General features: G+C 33.6%; 1 protein-coding gene across 14 annotated transcripts in view; it reads left to right on the forward strand.

Moving 5' to 3' along the window:
- Window positions 1-11,222, forward strand: part of LOC105343249 (uncharacterized) — a 54,111-nt gene extending 42,889 nt beyond the window's left edge. For 11 of the 14 annotated variants that reach the window (XM_066069891.1, XM_034474159.2, XM_066069890.1 and 8 more), the window contains one exon: window positions 8,395-11,222. In XM_066069891.1, the coding sequence (XP_065925963.1) occupies window positions 8,396-10,339 (1,944 nt within the window). In that variant the 5' untranslated portion in view covers window position 8,395 and the 3' untranslated portion in view covers window positions 10,340-11,222. The remainder of the gene's footprint in view (window positions 1-8,394) is intronic. The other 3 variants (XR_010708789.1, XR_004602403.2, XR_004602402.2) reach the window with 1 other exon arrangement.
- The last annotated feature ends 8,954 nt before the right edge of the window (window positions 11,223-20,176 follow it).

Here is a 20,176-nt window from a genome sequence, read left to right on the forward strand (position 1 = left end):
TGAGTGCACTTGCCTCTAAACAATACGGTGAAAATGGGTTGGTCTTTATATATTTACATTGTACTCCCGACAAACATTAATTATTCTTTACTTTTTATTTAAATACAGTCATTCGGAATAAATCGACTGTTCAATGTCATATTTTCATCTCATAATTGTTCATTTTACGATTTCTAGTATAGATATCTGCTTCAAAGAATCAAACTTATAAACACAATTTTATGTTTACGAGCCTAAATTGTGCAATGCTCCTGTTTAAAAAATTGAAATTAGATTTAAATGAATGATGATAAAGTTACTCTTTTAAAAATCCTATTTGTTACTCCATATCAAGAAAAAATTGTACACTTTAAAGTAAAAAATAAATATCATTTTTAAATATATTTTCGTCTTGATTTCATTTACACACATTTAGTCAAATGTACTTTTGATATTTTGACAAGTGAACAAAGACATGAATCAAAATAAAAGTTTTAGATATTTTGTTTTCATCTAAAAATGACTATGAAGATAAAACTTTAAAATGCTAGTAACAGGCTTGGGGTAATGCTAAGTGTAATGGTAATGCAATGCATTACATTTTTTCAAAGTAATGCTAGTAATGTGTAATGCCACAAATTTAGCATTACAAGTAATGGTAATGTAATGCATTACTTTACAAAATCTACTGTAATGCTGGCATTACATGGCATTACTTTGCATTACTATGCTTTTCTATGCAGGTTCATTTCTAAAACTGTGATGAATTGAATAATTGAAATTGTATTTGATTAAAAATTGTTTTAAAGAAGAAAAATAATTATTGAGATAAAGGTAGTTTAGTTGTATGATTTAAAAAAAATCCATTCTTAAATTGTCAATATAACTAGCTATAATAACACAATTTCAAAACATTTTGAACGCGTTGTTATTAAGAATTTTATATCATTTGAAAAAGGTGGAAGGGTAAAAAAAAAAAAGAAAAATGGTATATCTATGGTAAACCACTTGAAATTGTAGATCAGTTTGCTTATCTTGGCATTATTTTTTTACTACAATAATAAATTTTCTAAAGCCGAGAAACAACTTGCTGAGCTAGGTAGGAAGGCATTATTTGTATTGAAACAAAATATTAGAAACATGTTTTTTAATCATAATACTTTGCTATCATGTTCGATTGCTTTGTTGGCAGTGTCATTAACTATGCTTCTGAGGTATGGGGGTTCACTCAAAGCACCTAATATTGAGAAACTTCATCTTGATTTTTGTAAACATATCTTGGGAGTTAAAAGATCAACTTGTAATGTAGCAGTTTATTCTGATTAGGACGCTGTCCTCTACTGTACCAAAGAATTTTCAACATAGTTAAGTTCTGGAAAAAAATACTGTACCATAATGATTGTATTATTCAACATTGCTATTATACTTTATATGACTGTGTCGAAAAAACATAATGCAAAAAACTGGTTGTATCATGTTAAAGATTTTTTATGCAATCTGGGTATGTTTGAATTGTGGAAATAACAAAAAATAACAGCTGCAGATCTCATTGTTGTTAAACAACGCATTTTTGACCAAGCTACACAGTATATATCTTTTCTCAACTTTTCTAGTAAATGCTCTTTTTTCAAATACTTAATTGCAACCCATGATTTACGATTTTATTTAAGGAAAACTATTCCAAACAAATATCAAAATTGTTTTTATCAGATTCAGGTTGTCTTCGCATCAATTGTCAATAGAAACAGGTCGATTTTATAATATTGAAAGACACAATAGAAAATGTTTTTTTTATGTTCAAATTCTATTGAATATGAATTTCATTTTGTTTTAATATGTCCCAAATACGAAGGCTATCGCAAAAAATACATTAAGCCTTATTTCTGGAAAAAAACCTTCAATGTGTAAACTTTTGCAACTTTTTAATGTTGAAAATGTAAAGGAATTATGTAATCTGGGTAAATTTATTCACTTAAGTTTGAAAATAAGACAAAATTTACTGAATGCAAATTAGATGTTGATATCATATGTACACTTCTGCCACATTCTCCTGTTAACCTACCTGTACGTGTATATTGTTTATATTTATTGGACTAATAAGCTGTATAGCTTAAAATTAATAAAGAACTGAAAAATTTACTCCAGTTACAATGTAGTTGGGCATTCAATGAATTCTTTACTGTGAAGAATGTGTTAACAACACACAATGCCCCCGGGATAATCTAAGTATCAAAACAATCCATTGTTTTAAGAGGTGCTAAACACCCTGATCCCCGCCCTTCTCTTAACTGTGTTCCATTAGAAAAGAGAACAGACATACACCCTTTAAAGCAAAAAACGAATGCACTGTCCAGTCATGATCTCTGAAAGCTTAAAAATTAATTCCAGTAATGAGTATTATAACCTATTTGATAATGATTTTACTCTCTCTCTCTCTCTCTCTCTCTCTCTCTCTCTCTTTCTCTCTCTCTCTCTCTCTCTCTCTCTCTCTCTCTCTCTCTCTCTCTCTCTCTCTCTCTCTCTCTCTCTCTCAACATCTGTGTTGTAGTGTTGTATATTAAATAGTTTGTACTGACAGAAAATACAAGATTAATGTATTTTTTTCTTTTATTGCCTGAACACTCATATCTTAGATTTTCAAACCCGACAGGATGCAGTTAAAAGATGAAACCTTTCAAACTTTGCTGATCATAAAGTGGCACAGCAATCTTGTATAAGTCATTAAATTTGAACCTGATAGTTAACATGAACCTGTAAATATGTTTATTAATACACGTAAGCGTGTTTTATATATCAAACATTTGCAAAAACTTTTTATTTAGCTTTTAAATTACTTTAAATTTTTTAAAACTTATTGTCGACTTTTCACAAAGTAATGGTAATTGTAATGCATTACTTTACTCATGTAATGGTAATGTAATGCATTACTTCAAGAAATTTAAGTAATGGTAATGGTAATTTAATGCCCAAATTCATGAAGTTATGGTAATGTAATACATTACTTTACAATATAATTCACCCCAAGTCTGGCTAGCAATTATACATTTGATTATATTTCTTTTTTCTCTTTATACAGAACTCTTTTTAGACGGAGGCTGTTTAACAGCCTCCGTATACTGTGATTGTCTAGCCCGTGACTTCAGATAATGAGAATTCCTTAAGCACCATCTTAACGGTGAACGAAATAATGAATAGTGATGAGATTCAATGAATAAACATGGTGTGCTTCTTTGTCTCTGTCCTATATCGTTCGCATATTATCAATTAATTTCCCGCGGAGACGTATCTCTCTTTATAGCTAAATCAACCCCCCCCCCCCCCCCCCCCCCCCCCCGCAAGTGATTTGGGAAGTCGGTGTATTTTACAAGCTGATAAGAGTAACGCGCGTGAAAAAAAAATAAAGATAAAAAAATAAAGATTGAATTGACAAAAAATCTTTTATATGACAAACAATAGCCATATTATATATCATTAAAACTGGTTCCATATAACTGAACTTGAGAGTTCTCTGCAAATACAAAATAAATAGCAAAATTAAGTTCATGTGTTTATTGTGTCCATAGTCTTAACGAACGAACGAGAGAGAGAGAGAGAGAGAGAGAGAGAGAGAGAGAGAGAGAGAGAGAGAGAGAGAGATTTCTGTTGAGAAAAAAGAAGTATACGAATTAAACTTCACAAACGCAGTATATCAATCTTTAAATCAAACATCACAGTGTATAATACTTCATTGTTAAGTTTGATTCCATTCTCTTTACTTGAAATCAAACATCACAAACAGTGTAGAATACATGTACTTCATTGTTACACATACTTTTTTCTCTTTGCTAGAAATCAAAACATCACAAACAGTGTAGAATACTTCATTGATAGGCATGCTTCCTTTCTCTTTACTTGAAATCAAACATCACAAACAGTGTAGAATACTTTATTGTTAGGCATGCTTTCTTTCTCTTTACTTGAAATCAAACATCACAAACAGTGTAGAATACTTCATTGATAGGCATGCTTCCTTTCTCTTTACTTGAAATCAAACATCACAAACAGTGTAGAATACTTCATTGATAGGCATGCTTCCTTTCTCTTTACTTGAAATCAAACATCACAAACAGTGTAGAATACTTCATTGATAGGCATGCTTCCTTTCTCTTTACTTGAAATCAAACATCACAAACAGTGTAGAATACTTTATTGTTAGGCATGCTTCCTTTCTCTTTACTTGAAATCAAACATCACAAACAGTGTAGAATACTTCATTGATAGGCATGCTTCCTTTCTCTTTACTTGAAATCAAACATCACAAACAGTGTAGAATACTTTATTGTTAGGCATACTTCTGTTCTCCTTACTTGAAATGAAAACTATTAGAACGAAACTTTTTCCCCTGATCTTGAAAGGAACACGTGGTGCACCTCGCGCTTTGATTTGATTAACAGGGGTAACACGTGGACTTGGACTGAAACTGCATGCTGGTTTAATCACAATGTACTATATTCTTTTGTGGATTTTAATTTTATGAATATATAATATTAGTATATTTCAAATGAATGTACGTAAAATTGCGCCTAAAACAATCTCTCTCTCTCTCTCTCTCTCTCTCTCTCTCTCTCTCTCTCTCTCTCTCTCTCTGTCTCTCTCTCTCTCTCTCTCTCTCTCTCTCTCATTACGATCATAGTAAGAGAATATCTGGATCGCTGACACTCAATAATCAAGAAACCCCTTCTGCAAGATAGAAAAGGAGGGGGGGGGGGTTGTACAGTTAGACAAAGTAGTTTGCAATTTAGAGGTTATCTTTTGTCTTGAACAGGTGTGGAAACCTCTAAAAAAAATGCCGTTTTCTACCTTGGATTTGCAAATCACTATACACAGGAAATAATATCGACTTAAACTAAATATACACAAGAAAATTTCCTCCTTCCTTTTTTGTAACGAATTAACACCTTTAGGTAGTACAAGCTTATAAGGTTAAAATAAGAGAACAACACTAATTATTTTAATATTATCTACCTAACTCTGATGTCAACCTGGAAAATACCATCGCGACCTTAAATTACCATAATACTAAACCGCTTCGCGAATATTCTAACATGATAAGCGGTAAGCGCGCTGTTTTTCCTTAAATAAAAAAAATCATATAAATTTTCATTAGTGTAATCTCCTTCGAAATGATGCCTCCGTCTATCAATACTTTCAGTACTTTGTTTAAGAGATTGTAATGGTCCTAAACGACCACGATCGCCCAGCCAGAAGACCACTTTGTGCTTTAAAATTGTTACCAGGGCCCGTCATTCACGTTGTTTTTCTTTTTGGTACTTCCATTGAAGCAGTAAACATTTTTTAAGAAAAAAAGAATTTTCAATTGTTAGTGTACCAAAACACTTTTCTTTAAGATTTCAAATATGAGTTTACCCTGAACCAGAATCACGTATTTAACGTACGTATTAACAGGGGCGTAGCTTGAGATAATATTCTAGTGAGGCAAATTTATTGCGGCAGGGGGTCTGGGGGTGGGAGGTTCAGGGGGGGGGGGGCGAAGCCCCCTTACGAAAAATGAATTTGGGAGTTTTAGAATGTGAAAAAACTCATTGTTCTGAACGAAGTTTTGTTATTTTACATTTCAGACCAGCATCTATTCACAGTAATGTCTTATACAAATTTTTGAATTATAAGAAATTATAATATATATAATTTCATAATAATATATAATTCAAAAATGTGTATACGTAAGTATTTAATAAAATAAAACCTCTAACATATTTAGGTGAATGATCATTTTTATTTAAATTGTTGTTTTACTTCAAAATTTTAATGAGCCAATTTGGCGTTTTTTGGAGTTAGCAAATTTTGTGACAATATTGTCAACTGAAACCATTCGGTGCCTGTGAACAAAAAGTAAGGCAAGGCCAACCAGACGGTCCTCGGTGATTGTTGACCTTCCCCAATGTTTCAAGCGCCTCATTGCGGATAAAGATCTCTTGCATAAGACTGAACCAACTGGCATGGGGAGTAAAATGCGGAATATGACATACAAATTGGGATAAAAGTCAAGAATCCGCCAACATAATAGCGTTGCTGTAGAATAGAATTTCTACTATGTGGGAGGAAAAATCTCATTGATGGTCAAAAAAAGTGTAGTGAGGCAGTTGCCTCATTGCCACAATGGAAGCTACGCCCCTGATTAAGTACATGTATTGAAGAGTCCTAAACTCGGAATGAATCACTGTTTAAGCTTTCTCTAACATACAAAAAACAATTTTCATAAATGTCATTATTTTAGCTATATATGAGTTAATATTTACATGATCGATCATGTATTTACAAATCAATATTGAGGCCTATAGCCCAATAGTTTCAGAAAAGATGAGTGACACAAAAAGGACGTGTCTTGTAGCATAACCAAAAAACGGCATTGGCTGCACCGAGTAGTAGTACATAGCATGTGCTAATGAAAAATAAAGTGGTTTAAAATATTGTTTTAAAGTGTACAAATTAGAAAAAATATGAATATAAGTAACAATGAAGCATTCTTTGAATATCTTGAGATGATAATTTCGGTCGGAGCGTGTTCAAATATATCATAAAGCCCGACCACGCCATGACCGCAATTATTACCTTATAATACTCAAAGAATGATTCTTTATTCCTCAATTACAACTAAGCTAGCAGTACAATGCAGTGCACTCAATATTAGAGTACGAATTACCTTCTGCAAGATATAGAGATACATGTACATGGCATGATCTAAGGCAAGAGCAATGGTTTTAGCCTGGTTTCTCCGTTCATTTCTCACACAATAAAAAAAAGTACCCTGAATGATTTATGTCAGACATTCTGTACGGTCGTTTTTAGTTTAAATATGCATATTGGTATTAATTCTGAACCAGTCAGATGGTTCTGCAATAAATCAAAATATGTATTAGGCAGTCTTTATCAACTGCAGCCACAGCACTAATGTGATGGACGCGACCATAACATATGACAATAGCTCTGTTAATGAATATAAAAATTAGAATATGTTACATGATGCATTTTATTCGGCGTTCGTCTTTCTGTCTGTCCGTCTGTAAACGTTTCAAATTTCGACTTCTTTTCCAGAACTTGTGTGGAAGCATCCTCAGGTAGTTAAAATTCAAGTTTGTTCAAATCATGATCCATGGCAAAAGACTAGGGCCACAATCTTATGGAGGTCGAATATTTAGTGAAGAAATATAATTTTTTTTTTTTTTTATAAAACCCAATTGATCAAAAAAGCTGTAACTTTTGTGAAAGCATCCCCAGGTTATGTGCATGTAGAAATCATGGTTGTCGGGGATAGGATGAGGCCCATGGGTTGGGGTGGTAAATTTTTACACAGGTAAAAAATTTGAATTTTACCAAAAACTCAAATGTTATTATACTTGTGTATTGTATTACTTATGCGCAAGCATCTTAAAATTTGCTGATTCTGAATTTTTTAAGACTCTGGCCCCTAGGAAAAGGTGTTCAAAGATTGATGTAGGCTTATTTAATCAAAAATGCTTCTTTTGGTGGTTAATATGCTAACGCGGGTTATGTATTTTTTCTGCGGTGTCGCCACCATCAAAACCCGCATAAATCGCTAAAGATTGTCATTTTACTGTTTATATTTACATCTTTCTTTGAAATTTTTTTTTATAAATAAGTGATAAAAGTAAGTTAAGTTAACTAAATTATTGTTATTGTACATCAGTACTTAAGATAAATGAAACAGCCAAATCGACTTGGAACAATGGGAATTTGAGTTAGGCATCATTAGGATTATGTCGTACAGTCCATGATTTTTCTTAGGTCGATAAAAGTTTGACCAATCGATAAACGAGTCGTTTAGATTTCAGTCTTGTCAGTTTCTACAGAGCTATGAATCACAATCAATTTCCGAAAAAAATGATCATACTATGTGGATATAAATATAATTATATGAACAGTTGTTCCAGATCTTTTTGAGCTGCAATACTAAATATGTGATACGACAATGAAATCATCCACTTATGAGGAAATATCCAGTATAGATTTTTAAAATCCTTTTTACGGGATCTCTTTTACAATATTATCCAGAGGTGTTATCAATTATTCCGTAAAGCTGATTTTATTATGGGTATTGCTGCTCAGGTGAGCGATATGGCCCATGGGTCTCTTGCCTAATTCATCAGGCAGTTGTTTCATCGCAAGCTGTGTTATTGGTTAAGCCTGTATTATTTGAATAATATTTGAATATGAATATAGTTAATATTTCTTATAAAACAAAGACACTCGGGTTAAATTTTTCGTTATTTTGACAATTTTCCATTACGATCGATATTTTGAAAGTTACTAATAATGACGATTAAAACTCTAAGTTTTGGAGATATTTTTAAAGATCTGAAAACCTTCAAAAATCGGAATATTTGCTTTCTTTTACAGCATGAAGTTTTACAGTCGTGCAGTTTGGACAAAAATCCAAGTTCTTGGATTCCGTTACAAAAAGGTTTTCATTCTATTCTTTGGAATATATATCTTACATTGGGCCCATGCTATTTTGTTTAAAGAAGTGGACTATATATTTGTCAATGAATACACTGACAAAAAATGCGAGATACCAAATTTAGATTCACATGACAAGTCCATCACAAGTTTTTTTCACCGCCTTAACCCCGTTAAATGTGAGCAATCGTCTGATTTTGTATTCATAGACCACGAAGGGATTTTGCAGATTAACCAAAGCGCTATTTCCGATTCTGGACACCAGGGGGTTTCCTGTGCTTATTCTATTGTGAAACGGGTTGGTGACTATGATGTTCAAAAAGAAGCAGAAGTGAGAATCGAAAAGTCCGCCTACATTGGTGCAGATTTTTTTCTTATGGAATGTAGAAATAAAAAGAACGAACAAGTGTATAAAAAATTACACCACACAATTGATTATAAATCTCGATTACAACAATATAAACTACTCAATGAATCCAATGAACATTTAAATGTGTATATTTTTGGTATTGATTCGCTTTCTAGATTAGCAGCACAAAGAACTATTCCAATAACGCTTCGCTATATCGAAGAAGATTTGAGAGGCTTTATCATGAAAGGATACACAAAAGTTGGAGTAAACACTTTTCCAAATCTAATTAGTTTATTGACAGGAAAAGTTTGTTATTCAAAAGAATTGCCGCCTTACGTTGAGCAACTTGATCCGTATCCGTTCTTATGGAATAACTTCAGTGACTCTGGCTATGCTACTATGTTTGCAGAAGACATGCCAGAAATGGGATCATTTTCCTATTGGAAAGGCTTTAAAGAACAACCTTGTATGCACTACCTGAGGCCATTTTACTTGGCACTCAAAAAATTTCAGTTGCCAGACATTGATTGGGGATATTTAGGGTGGGAAAATATCAACATACGCCTTGGCAAGCATTCAGCTTTGTGCATAAAAAACACACCAAAGCACCATTTCTACATGAATTATTATAAACAATTTATTGAATTCTATGGGAACAAACGCAAATTTTCGTTAGGGTGGTTAAATGAACTCACTCATGAGTTTGACAACATCGTTCAGTTAGCCGATCGTGACTTCATGCTATTTTTTAAATGGATGAAAGACTCGGGAAGACTTGATAATTCTCTTTTGATAGTAATGAGTGATCATGGTATCATGCGGAAATCTATTAAAAATACGCTTGCTGGAAGAACTGAAAATCGCATGCCATTATTTGCCATTGTAGTACCTCCACATATGACAGCCAGATACCCTCACATATCTCGAAATCTCGAAACAAACACAAAACGTTTGTCCACGGTTTATGATGCTCATGAGACATTAGTGGACATCTTACGGAGTGATTTTCTTCGTAGTAAAACTGCCTTGAATGAGAATGAAAAGCTTCCACGTGGCATCAGTTTCTTCCGAGAGATTCCGGAAAAGAGGTCGTGTGACGATGCAGCAATTCCTGGTGATTACTGTGTTTGTAATTCTTACGATCAAATGGACGCCGGAAGTACAGTGTCAAAAGATGTAGCTCAATTCCTCGTGTCATATATTAATCAAGTATTATCAAAACAGGGAGACAAATGTGCCAAATTACAAATTTCGCTTATCAAAGACTTCTTTTTGGTAAATTCGAATCTCCAACGTCGTAAAGAAAATGAAGAATTCACTTTCAGGAACATTTTTAGATCTGATACGGAGGACAAAAAGTTTTTGAGTGTGTTTGAGACCGTTCCAGGACATGCGCTGTTTGAAGCTACAGTGAGCACAAACAAAAAGGGGTCATATGACGTCATAGGGAGAGTCAATAGAGTGAATAAATATGGCAACCAATCTTGGTGTATTGAGAACAAATTTGCAAAACCGCTATGTTATTGCACTTAGTATTTAATGCGTAACATTCCTTTGTCTGGTTTTACTAATATATGTGCCATAGGGTTTTTTTCTACATGAAATTTATATTTTTATATCTTTCTAATGATCTGTAGTGAACAAAGAATATATTGGTTATATATCTATTATAGTTTATGAAACTATTTATAAAACACTTATGTCCGTTTAACACAATGCCCATAACTGCATAAATCAATTATTTTTTTACAGATTATTTATTATGATTCTTAGAATATTGCGAAATACAACAACTGTAGATTTGCTCAATCCAATGATGTCAAAATGCCAACTGTCGGAACAACTCCACTTCTAATCTTGTAACCAGCCATATATATGATATAAATATTTATATGATTGTATTCTGCTTTACCTTAATTAGTCATTATCTTGCTGTGCACTCGATACGAGATAAATGTATAGTGAACAATGTTAAAGGTCATTGACCGAAAAGGACAACTGACGTAGTTTGAATTCGTGGTGTCAGCGGAATGACAAAGAAGAGTAAAACTCTCGATGATGGTTGGACTTTGGAAAGCGGTCAACGGATGCAAGACTCTAATTAACCTTTAACAATGAACTTCGTTAATAAGTCACGTATGAACTGTTACCCGAAAGGATGTATTAACATATGCTTATGATTAGATTAAGAAATTGTAGATTGATTTTATACCACTATACGATAATTGCGCTAAATATAATTACCTCATAAAACTCCAACTGACTTATGATTTCAAAAAGTCTATAGAACAACAGGTGAAGGATCACATTTTTTTTGTATGTACTGTGTCCAAAATTCTCTTAATTGCTTTCCTTAATCTATTCTATGACATATTTTATGCAGCTGATTGAGAATAAATTGTTTCCTTTTTATCTATTTTAAAACTTTGTTGCATCATAAACCAAGATGGCCGATCCAAGTTATCTGCCAGCGATGCATGATGAACTCGTCCTTCACTGTCCGCCATGACGTGAATTTGTCAACTCCCGTTCTCGATTAACACGTTCTGGCCAGTTCTACCAAAAAAAACTAAAATCGCACATTCAAGAGACGAATTGGATCATTTTATTTATTCAACATCTGTCAAATCATAATTTCAAAGTATACTCTAAATAAGTTCATACAAAATATATATTCACTCTTTGTCTTTTTTCTCTTCTGCGTTTTAATGACACAATCAGGTATACGCGTACATAAAAAAAAAATTGCTAAAATGTTAAAAAGATTTATTAAATCTAATGATAATTTTAAAATTATAGAACTAGTTATGTAAACAAATAAATATAAATAAGCGTGATGAGGCGTTCCAATAGATAAAATATCAATTGAAAAAAAAACCCCGAAAAACCTAGACAACGTTGCGATGATTCAGAAAAATATTATCAATGCCTAACCTACTTATTAAACTACATTTACATCACATTATGTAAATCCTTTGTCAATAAAAAAAAAGTACACCAAAAATATGCCTTAAATGCAAAGATTTCTATCTATACTACTGTATTAAAAATCAAAGTACTGATAGTACTGAAAAGCGCTAACCTAGCTTCTGTTTGTAAAAGATATATGTATATAACATTTTATTTTCTGTATACGCAATATATTTCCTCATCACTGCGTGGCAGCCCCTGCAATGATGTATGTAAGCCCTGTACATCAAATTCACAGTAGCCCGTACTAGCCCGTGCAGCTCCTGAAACTGGTTCCCTCACCAGTTTAAATGATGTAAACTTCTGCTCATAGGGGGCGGTTATTCCTTGCACCGGAAGTAGAAGTCTAACGACAATAAAGCGCTGAGCTATGCTTAGCGCTTTAAAAAGAGTCGAATTGTTGGGCTTTAATACCGAAAAATCGGAAGAGTACTGTCTTTTGTTTTAAATACTTTAAACATCATTGGTACATGTACTTGAATATTACCAATATGTTTTTATTTTTTCTCAATCAAGCCTCACTAATTAATAATCAACGAAAATTCCTTTTAAAAATCCGGAAATCAATTTTAATTTTCTGACGCCCATTAAATTCATGCTAATCACGGAAGGCTCTTTAGTTTATGTTTCCACAATATCACATTTGCAGGGATAAACTCAGAAACGTTATTACAAATACATATAAATTTTCATTTAAAAATTTGTCATATATTCTGTTCATGAAAGGAAATAACTTTAACTCATTGTATTAATACGAAAAAATCCCGAGAGTTCCAAATATCAACATGATGTGTAAATTCGAAGCGAGTAAAAAACGTTGGTGAAAAAGTGTTGAATTCTTCATTAATATTAATTAAATTTTTAGATGAAAGGTATTTACAGCCCTAAAATGGTTTGTTATGAATAATTTAACTGTTATTGTCAATGCAGCTTCATTAATTTTCTCCAAAATTGGTAGATTATTCTAACTAAGCAGAGTTTAGTGAAATTTAAAGCTTGGTTATGTAAATGTCAGCAATACGGTGTGTTGATGTATCAATTTCGTAAATGTCCGATATCATATCCAACTCCAACCCGTGCACTCACGGGTCATATCAAAGTCTAGTAAAAGATTAAAATATAGGTTATGCGCTCCAGTAGACAGGAAACACTTCAGGTGTAAAATTTTATATTTTAGTTCTCGATTTTTTTTAAAGAAATCAGTCATTTACAATGGAGTTTAGAATGTGTTCAAACATGCAATCCTGGCCCATTTCACAAAGATTCCCCTAGGTGTAGCAAAAGATAGAACTTAATTAAGATTTGTCGAATTTACAATTCAAATTTGTAAAATGTGCCATACCTGTTTCTTTGTTTCACAAAAATTTCTCGGCGCTGACATATCACTGTATATAAACTGCTAATTGAAAATGTGGTTGATATGTACATGTATCTCTAGCTATATTGATTAGGGTACTCTTGTATATGTTTGAAATGCAGAACTTCGGAAGGCATCTTTCAGATTAGTTTTGAGTTTTTGTGAAAAATCTTGTCACTCAATTTTCCCCGAGAAGCATAACCAAACTTTCGTGAACAGCGTTGTTATTTAAACAATAAAATGCTTTCTTTGTTGATTCATGCGGTCTATGAAGGTGGCGACATTGCAGAAAAAATACATAAGCCGCGCTTTCAGTCAAAAATTAAAGAACTCGCCAAGATGAGGTATTACATGTATCTGATCGTAATTAATTTTTATTAACAGATTGTATATGAAAGCTGACATGAATTCATTGAAGCATTTGGTCGTCGCATTAGTTTCGATTGCTTTTCAACTGCCACTGAGGTATAAATACCCCTATTCAAATTAGTCTATGCAACCAAGATGCCTCAGTCGATCGAAAAGCAACCGACCGTAACTTTTTGATTACGGCGTATGTTTGGTGAATTACTCGACATGCATGCATAAACATATATTTTGATAAGATCTTCCGTTAGTATGGAACGCCTCAACTGCTTTATGTGGATGATCTTCATTTTATGTTGATACTTTAACATTACATGCTGATGCATTGTCTTTACATGATGATACTTTAACATTATATGATGATACTTTAACATTACATGCTGATACATTGTCTTTACATGATGATACTTTAACATTATATTATGATACTTCAACATTACATGGTGATACATTGTCTTTACATGATGATACTTTAACATTATATGATGATACTTCAACATTACATGCTGATACTTAAACATTATATGATGATACTTCAACATTAAATGCTGATACATTGTCTTTACATGATGATACTTTAACATTAAATGCTGATACTTCAACAATTCATGCTGAAACTTCAACATTACATGCTAATCTTGTAACATTATATGCCGATACTTTTTTCATTATGTTTAAAAATGACATTTTTTAAATTACATTACTCGATTATCGTTAATGAAATTATTGCGGGATTCAACCTACCCCTCAATTTGACAAGTAAATAAAAAATATGGGGGGGGGGGGGGCAGTTGCCCCGTATCTTAAAATTATTATTACAAGTTTCCTTCACAAAAGTTTTTTTTTTTTATTAAAAAGGGAGTTAGAAAAATGACTTTGGCTTCATGGAGCATTTACAGAACTTATATTTCCTAATTTTATTAACCCGGAGCATAACACACGTGTAAATAAAACTGCTGGCACTGAAAAAGTACATAGTACAGCTCATACGATAGGACCTCTACTGAATAAAAAATACTGTGGGAACATACGATATGTTTGGGTGAATATGACAACACCGCGTGGTGCTCATAAAACCACGGCTCCATGCATGCAACGGATGAGGTATTGCGTCCTCTAGGTTGCATTATTACACGAAGCCGATGTAATGAAAAAAATGACCCCCGCTGTAAACAAAAATAAATATTGGTTACCCAGTATACCGACACGGTATCTGACTTTGAAATTACTGGAATTTTTACTTTTTTCAGTTGATTTGGAAGTTATCAACACCGAACTTGTAAAGAAATCGCTGTATATAGTTTTTCATATCCGTAGCAAACACACACATAAACCACAAATTGATTGTTAACAGTTACGCCTCTTCTCCCGTCGACATATGGCGGGAAATAACACTTGTGTAGAAATTTGCTGAACTATACTTGAATTCTTTACCATGATTTATTCTTAACAACATATTATATAGCTTTTTTATTTAAAGACAATATTTCATTTACAAAATGTATGCACAGCTTGCTTAATTTATATATCGCGATTTTACAATTGCATCGGCAACAAATTGCCAGGTCTGCACGTGTGTGTTTAGAAATCTGTGCTGGTGGTGCTACTGTTGCAAAGTCATTCCGTAATGAAAAAAGAAAACAAATGAAAATCAAATCTATATACATTGAGGAATTAAAGTGTGTGTGATAATTAAAGAACATTAATCAAGAAAGAATAATTTTTGTAATAATATAATTAAGCAATATTCATTGGTGAATGAATTGTCAAACAAAGAATGATATATATATTTTCTTGCTGGGGGAAAAGGATTTTTAAGGATGAATGTCCCTCTGATAAGAGATTTAACTTCTGTAAAAAATATTCCCACTTTGTTTCTGATAACTCATAATTATTAAGGACAACAAGCAACAAGGGAGGTGGTACGTACTGGGTCCCAATTTATGCTAGAAGGCGACATTCATTTTAATTAAGATATTAAAAGATGAAACTTAAACGGAACAAACTGAACCCCAACTTTTCGGGGGGGGGGCGAAAAAAGTTAGAAATGTTTTACCAAAAAGTACAAGTTTATACTAATCATATTGATCAAATTTGAGGTAATATCTATACCCCCCCCCCCTCCCATCCTCCAATGCATTGTTGTTGTTTTTTTCTTCCAAATATACCTTAATTATATGTACCAGTACAGATGAAAATCAAAACAAGTTTTATTTAAAAAAAAATATTTGGTAAAATTAATAGCGGAGGGATATTACACCATAAAAAACATTTTACGTTAGTTTTGTTTTCTTCTACGAACATGTACATGTAATTAATATACGTTGATATTCTAAACATTTTTTGTAATGTTGTATTTGTGATGAGTACTTGACTCTAATAAATCTTAAATAGATATTAAACACTGATCGAAAATATTAAGTGATTATTTCTAAAAGCTTTGATAAGGGGTTAAGGTCTCATTTTGAAGGTTTATATCCCCTTGATTTTGATCACATGAACTTAGAAACACACGCGTTAAGAAGAGGAAGTTTCTTAAAATTTAATAACAAGGGTCTGAGGGCTTCCATCATATCTAAAATTGTTAATTTAGCTCACTAGAAATTTGTCTTTTTTAACTCTTCACAAAGATATTGTGGTGAATGGTGGGCCGTTATCTCCCTTTTCTTTATAGTGTACATCAAACAAATTACAGGGCAATGCAAGAGACCTATAAGGCTTTTATAGCCTGCCCCCACATTTGGGCTGTACGGGTACATGTACCACGAGGTAATTCCGAGGGGTTTATACCTCCCTTGATCTTGATCACACGATCTTTACTGCCTCCGAAGTTGTCAATGCTCCCACAAACTATTGATGGGCTGATGTAAGTGGCTGCTAACTTCAGCATAGTTATATTGCCTATCAATGGAGTAAATTTTTCATAATTTTGGTTTCATCATTGATTCTGGGTGATGCACTTGCATTGTAGTAGGGGAAAATTGTCAATGTAAGCATAATTCATGATCAATATCGAGTCTACTCTTTTATCGGCAATAAACAGAATTTTCTTTTATAATATCTTGTATCTCAAAATAATTTATGTAAATGTAACTCGTAAATATGACAACTATACTCCTATACAATACGTCAGTATCTTGTTATATGAAGGATTTTTATTTTCCCTTCTTTCACGGTTTATTTGAATATGAATGAAACTTTTTTTTACTTTATGTAAACTGCAGTAAAAATTGCAATATTGTAAAGACTATTTCACAAATAATTATGGAATTCCACATACGACAGCCAACTGTCAGCTGCCAACTGCTTACTGCCAACTGTGTATTGCCAAATGCTTTCTTTACCTCTTTATTGGGTTAAGGCCCTGTCACACCAAGGTGCGTCTCCACGGCGTCTTCACGGCGTTGTAAAACTCATGGAATCGCCGTAGGATCGCAAGGAAAATTCAGAAAAAAGTACAGTTTTATTTGAAAATTTTACCAGTGGAGATGTCACGGTGTCCTGACGGCGACCGAAGCGTTCTTACGGAGCTCCCACAGCGTGTAACTGCGTTTCCACGGAGTTCTACGGAGCGATTAACTGCACTCTCGCTGAGTCTCCGCCGAGCGCTCATGATGTGCTAGGAGTTTTTACTGCGCGTCCACGGTGTGCTCTGCGCGTTGACTGCGCTTACAAGACGTACTTTACTTCTTGGTAGGTTAATATTAATTTGTACAATCGTATGGGAAACAAATAAGAATTTACAACTAGTATATAAATGATTAAAAAAATGTGTTGATTTTATGAAATCTACATTGTAATTGAAACATAGTTACTTCTAAACAATTTGTGAATGACTAGGATTAAACTCTTAGTAGTCAGGTAAACATGTACAAAAAAGATCCGTTATTAGTTGTTAGAAAACATAAAAAAGATGTGAAAACATCAGAACCAAATGGCATGAATTCCATCTACGTCCATTGATAGGTCTTGGAATATTAGCAAATGCTACTTTTTACATAGTCATCTACATCCAGTTTGATAATTATTACATCGCTTGCTATTGTACCACAGCCATTTTTCGAGTTTTTGTGGTCTTGATGACAACGCACTAGAAACGCCGTGTGAGCGCGGTATAAACGCAGAAGAAACGTCACGAGAGCGCGATGAACGCAGCAACAGCTCTTTGGGGTCGCTGTGTGAACGCAGCCAAATGGAAAACAACTTGTTCAAACGCTGTGGATGCGCAGTGAGAGCGCGATAGAGACGCAGTGAGACCCCAAAGGACTCCGTGAGGTCTCCGTGCAAGCGCAATTGACTTATCACTGCGTCTACACTGCGATTAGCTGCGTTCCTTGAGCGCGCCGACAGAACTCTCGTGGCGTTGTTGGAGATCTTACGGCGCTGTCTCGGCGACCTCACTACGCTTCTACGGCGTGTTTATCGAACGCCGAGCCACGGCGCGTACTTTGTGCATGTTCAAAGTGCGCGCCGTTGCATGGCGTTCTAAAATGTTCAAGGCGATCCCACCGCGACGGACGAAGATGCCGTTGCGTTGTTACGGCGCTGTAGGAGACTCTACTGCGTTTACCTTGGCGTTTGACATTATTTAATTAAGGACGCAGCGGGATCGCCGTGAGGACGCAGCTCCGGTGTGACAGGGGTTTAAAGCGCATGTGCAGACATTTTGATAGCTTTTTTTTTTTTTACACATATTAAACACAAATTAACAACCATCTGTCAGCCTGAATCACTGCATTCCATATCATATGCCATTTTACATCAAATCACAACTAGCGAGCGAGCTTAGAGTGCCATATTCGAGTACGTATGAAAACCCACCAAGCACATAATTTCAAGTATACATTAACTCGTGTTCACTACTTTTAAGGAGGCTCTATACACCACCTTTTGATGACGCATTACGCTAAAAAGTAAATCTGGAAGCATGCAATTCCGGTACTGGCTGATTTAAACTGAGGCGAATTGTATGGGGACCGCTCTTTTGAAAAAATTGTTTAAATGAATAGATTTAATTTGATAATTGTAAAATTCATTACGTACAAGTAATGTGGTATGTGACATCTTCACGTTGTGTGGTATTATTTATCGAAATAATCAATAAAATCAAGTATAATTTTTTAAAGAGTTTCTTTCCCATCATTGATACGTTACACTGTACATTGTAGCGCAGTGGGTTAGTGGATACACTAGGAACCAGTAGGTAATGAGTTCAATTCCCGTTGAGAACAATAAATTTTTTAACTTTCCAAAATTTTCTAAATAGTATTTTTTGGTTGAATACTGTGAAAGAAAATTCTAAACCTGTGAAAATATTTCAATTATAAAATACTTTAATGCACATTAATATCGACACCTTCAGGGGATGGGAGGGTTGCTTTGAATTTCTCTCAGGTTGGGATACATAAATCCCAATAGCCTAGTCAATTTCCTCCTTTATCTATTTGACTAAAGTTTTGCATTAAAGCGAATACTAGTATATTCACTTACATAGCCCTACTGGTACTGTACCAGTTATCGGCTAAGACCAGTTATCGGCTAAACTGTGGGTTCGGGTTTATCACACGCAAATATCCGAGATTTTTTAATTCAGTCGTCTGTTTCGAATAAAGAAAAGTAAGTTTGCTTGAAAACTTTCTTCAATATGTTTTAAACATGTGCTTTAACGATCATTGTTTACCGCTGATTTACATCTTTGCACTTTCAGCTGTGGGGGAAGTGACGTAATAAGTTAAAAATAGAATATAACCTCTTTGTGATAGGTAATTATATCCCTTCTTTGATTTGGCATATAATATCAATACATATAACATTTATAAACAAAAGGAACTCACTATATTCCGAGAGATTCATGGCGCAGTTGAACGCCTGATTGTATAAATAATTAAATATGTATTGATTAGCGTAAGATTTTGTGTATTACCGTATGATAATAAACGAACAATTTTATGAGTTTTGTTTACGTATAATAACCCCTACGACCTATAGGCTGACCCCGCAAGGGACATAATTCAATTTACACTTTGCAGAATATAAAATCAACATGTACAAGGATTATACTATGTTATTATCACGAAGCCGATAACTGGTACAGTAAATCATAAAACCTCGGCAAATTCGGGGCGTGCTAAAAAGCACAGAAACAATATGTTTTGGGTTCTAAATGATGATGTAATCTAACCGATGGATAAATAAAGAGTTCACAATTTAAAGTATGAAAAGTTTTATTCCAATATATCAAGAAATAAGGAAACACGAAAAGAAAACGTAAAATTATAGCCGATAACTGGTACAGGGCCAGTATAATGAAATATTTATGTATTTATCATTCCAACATTATATTTAGGAAATTTTCTTCAACTCAGAAATGAAAAGTCCCCAAGGTGTTTGGGCCTTAGGACTTAGGAATAATAACCTTTACCTGAGGAACTTTCATACCAAATAAAATTTAAAATCTTTTTTGTGCTTATTTGCAATGATTTTCATTCAATTTTTTATGTCACATTTATTAAAATACATTTTCTTATAACATAAAGCAACTTTTTCAGATGATTTGTCAACAGAGTAAAAAAATATGAAAAATTCTTTTTTGGGGAAATACAAAAAAAAAATTGCAATAATAACATTTTTGAATGTTAAGAAGTGTAATTTTTTTTTTTATGTGTCCGAAGGAAATA

Source organism: Magallana gigas, chromosome 8 (assembly GCF_963853765.1).
Source record: "Magallana gigas chromosome 8, xbMagGiga1.1, whole genome shotgun sequence".
Classification (NCBI taxonomy): domain Eukaryota; kingdom Metazoa; phylum Mollusca; class Bivalvia; order Ostreida; family Ostreidae; genus Magallana; species Magallana gigas.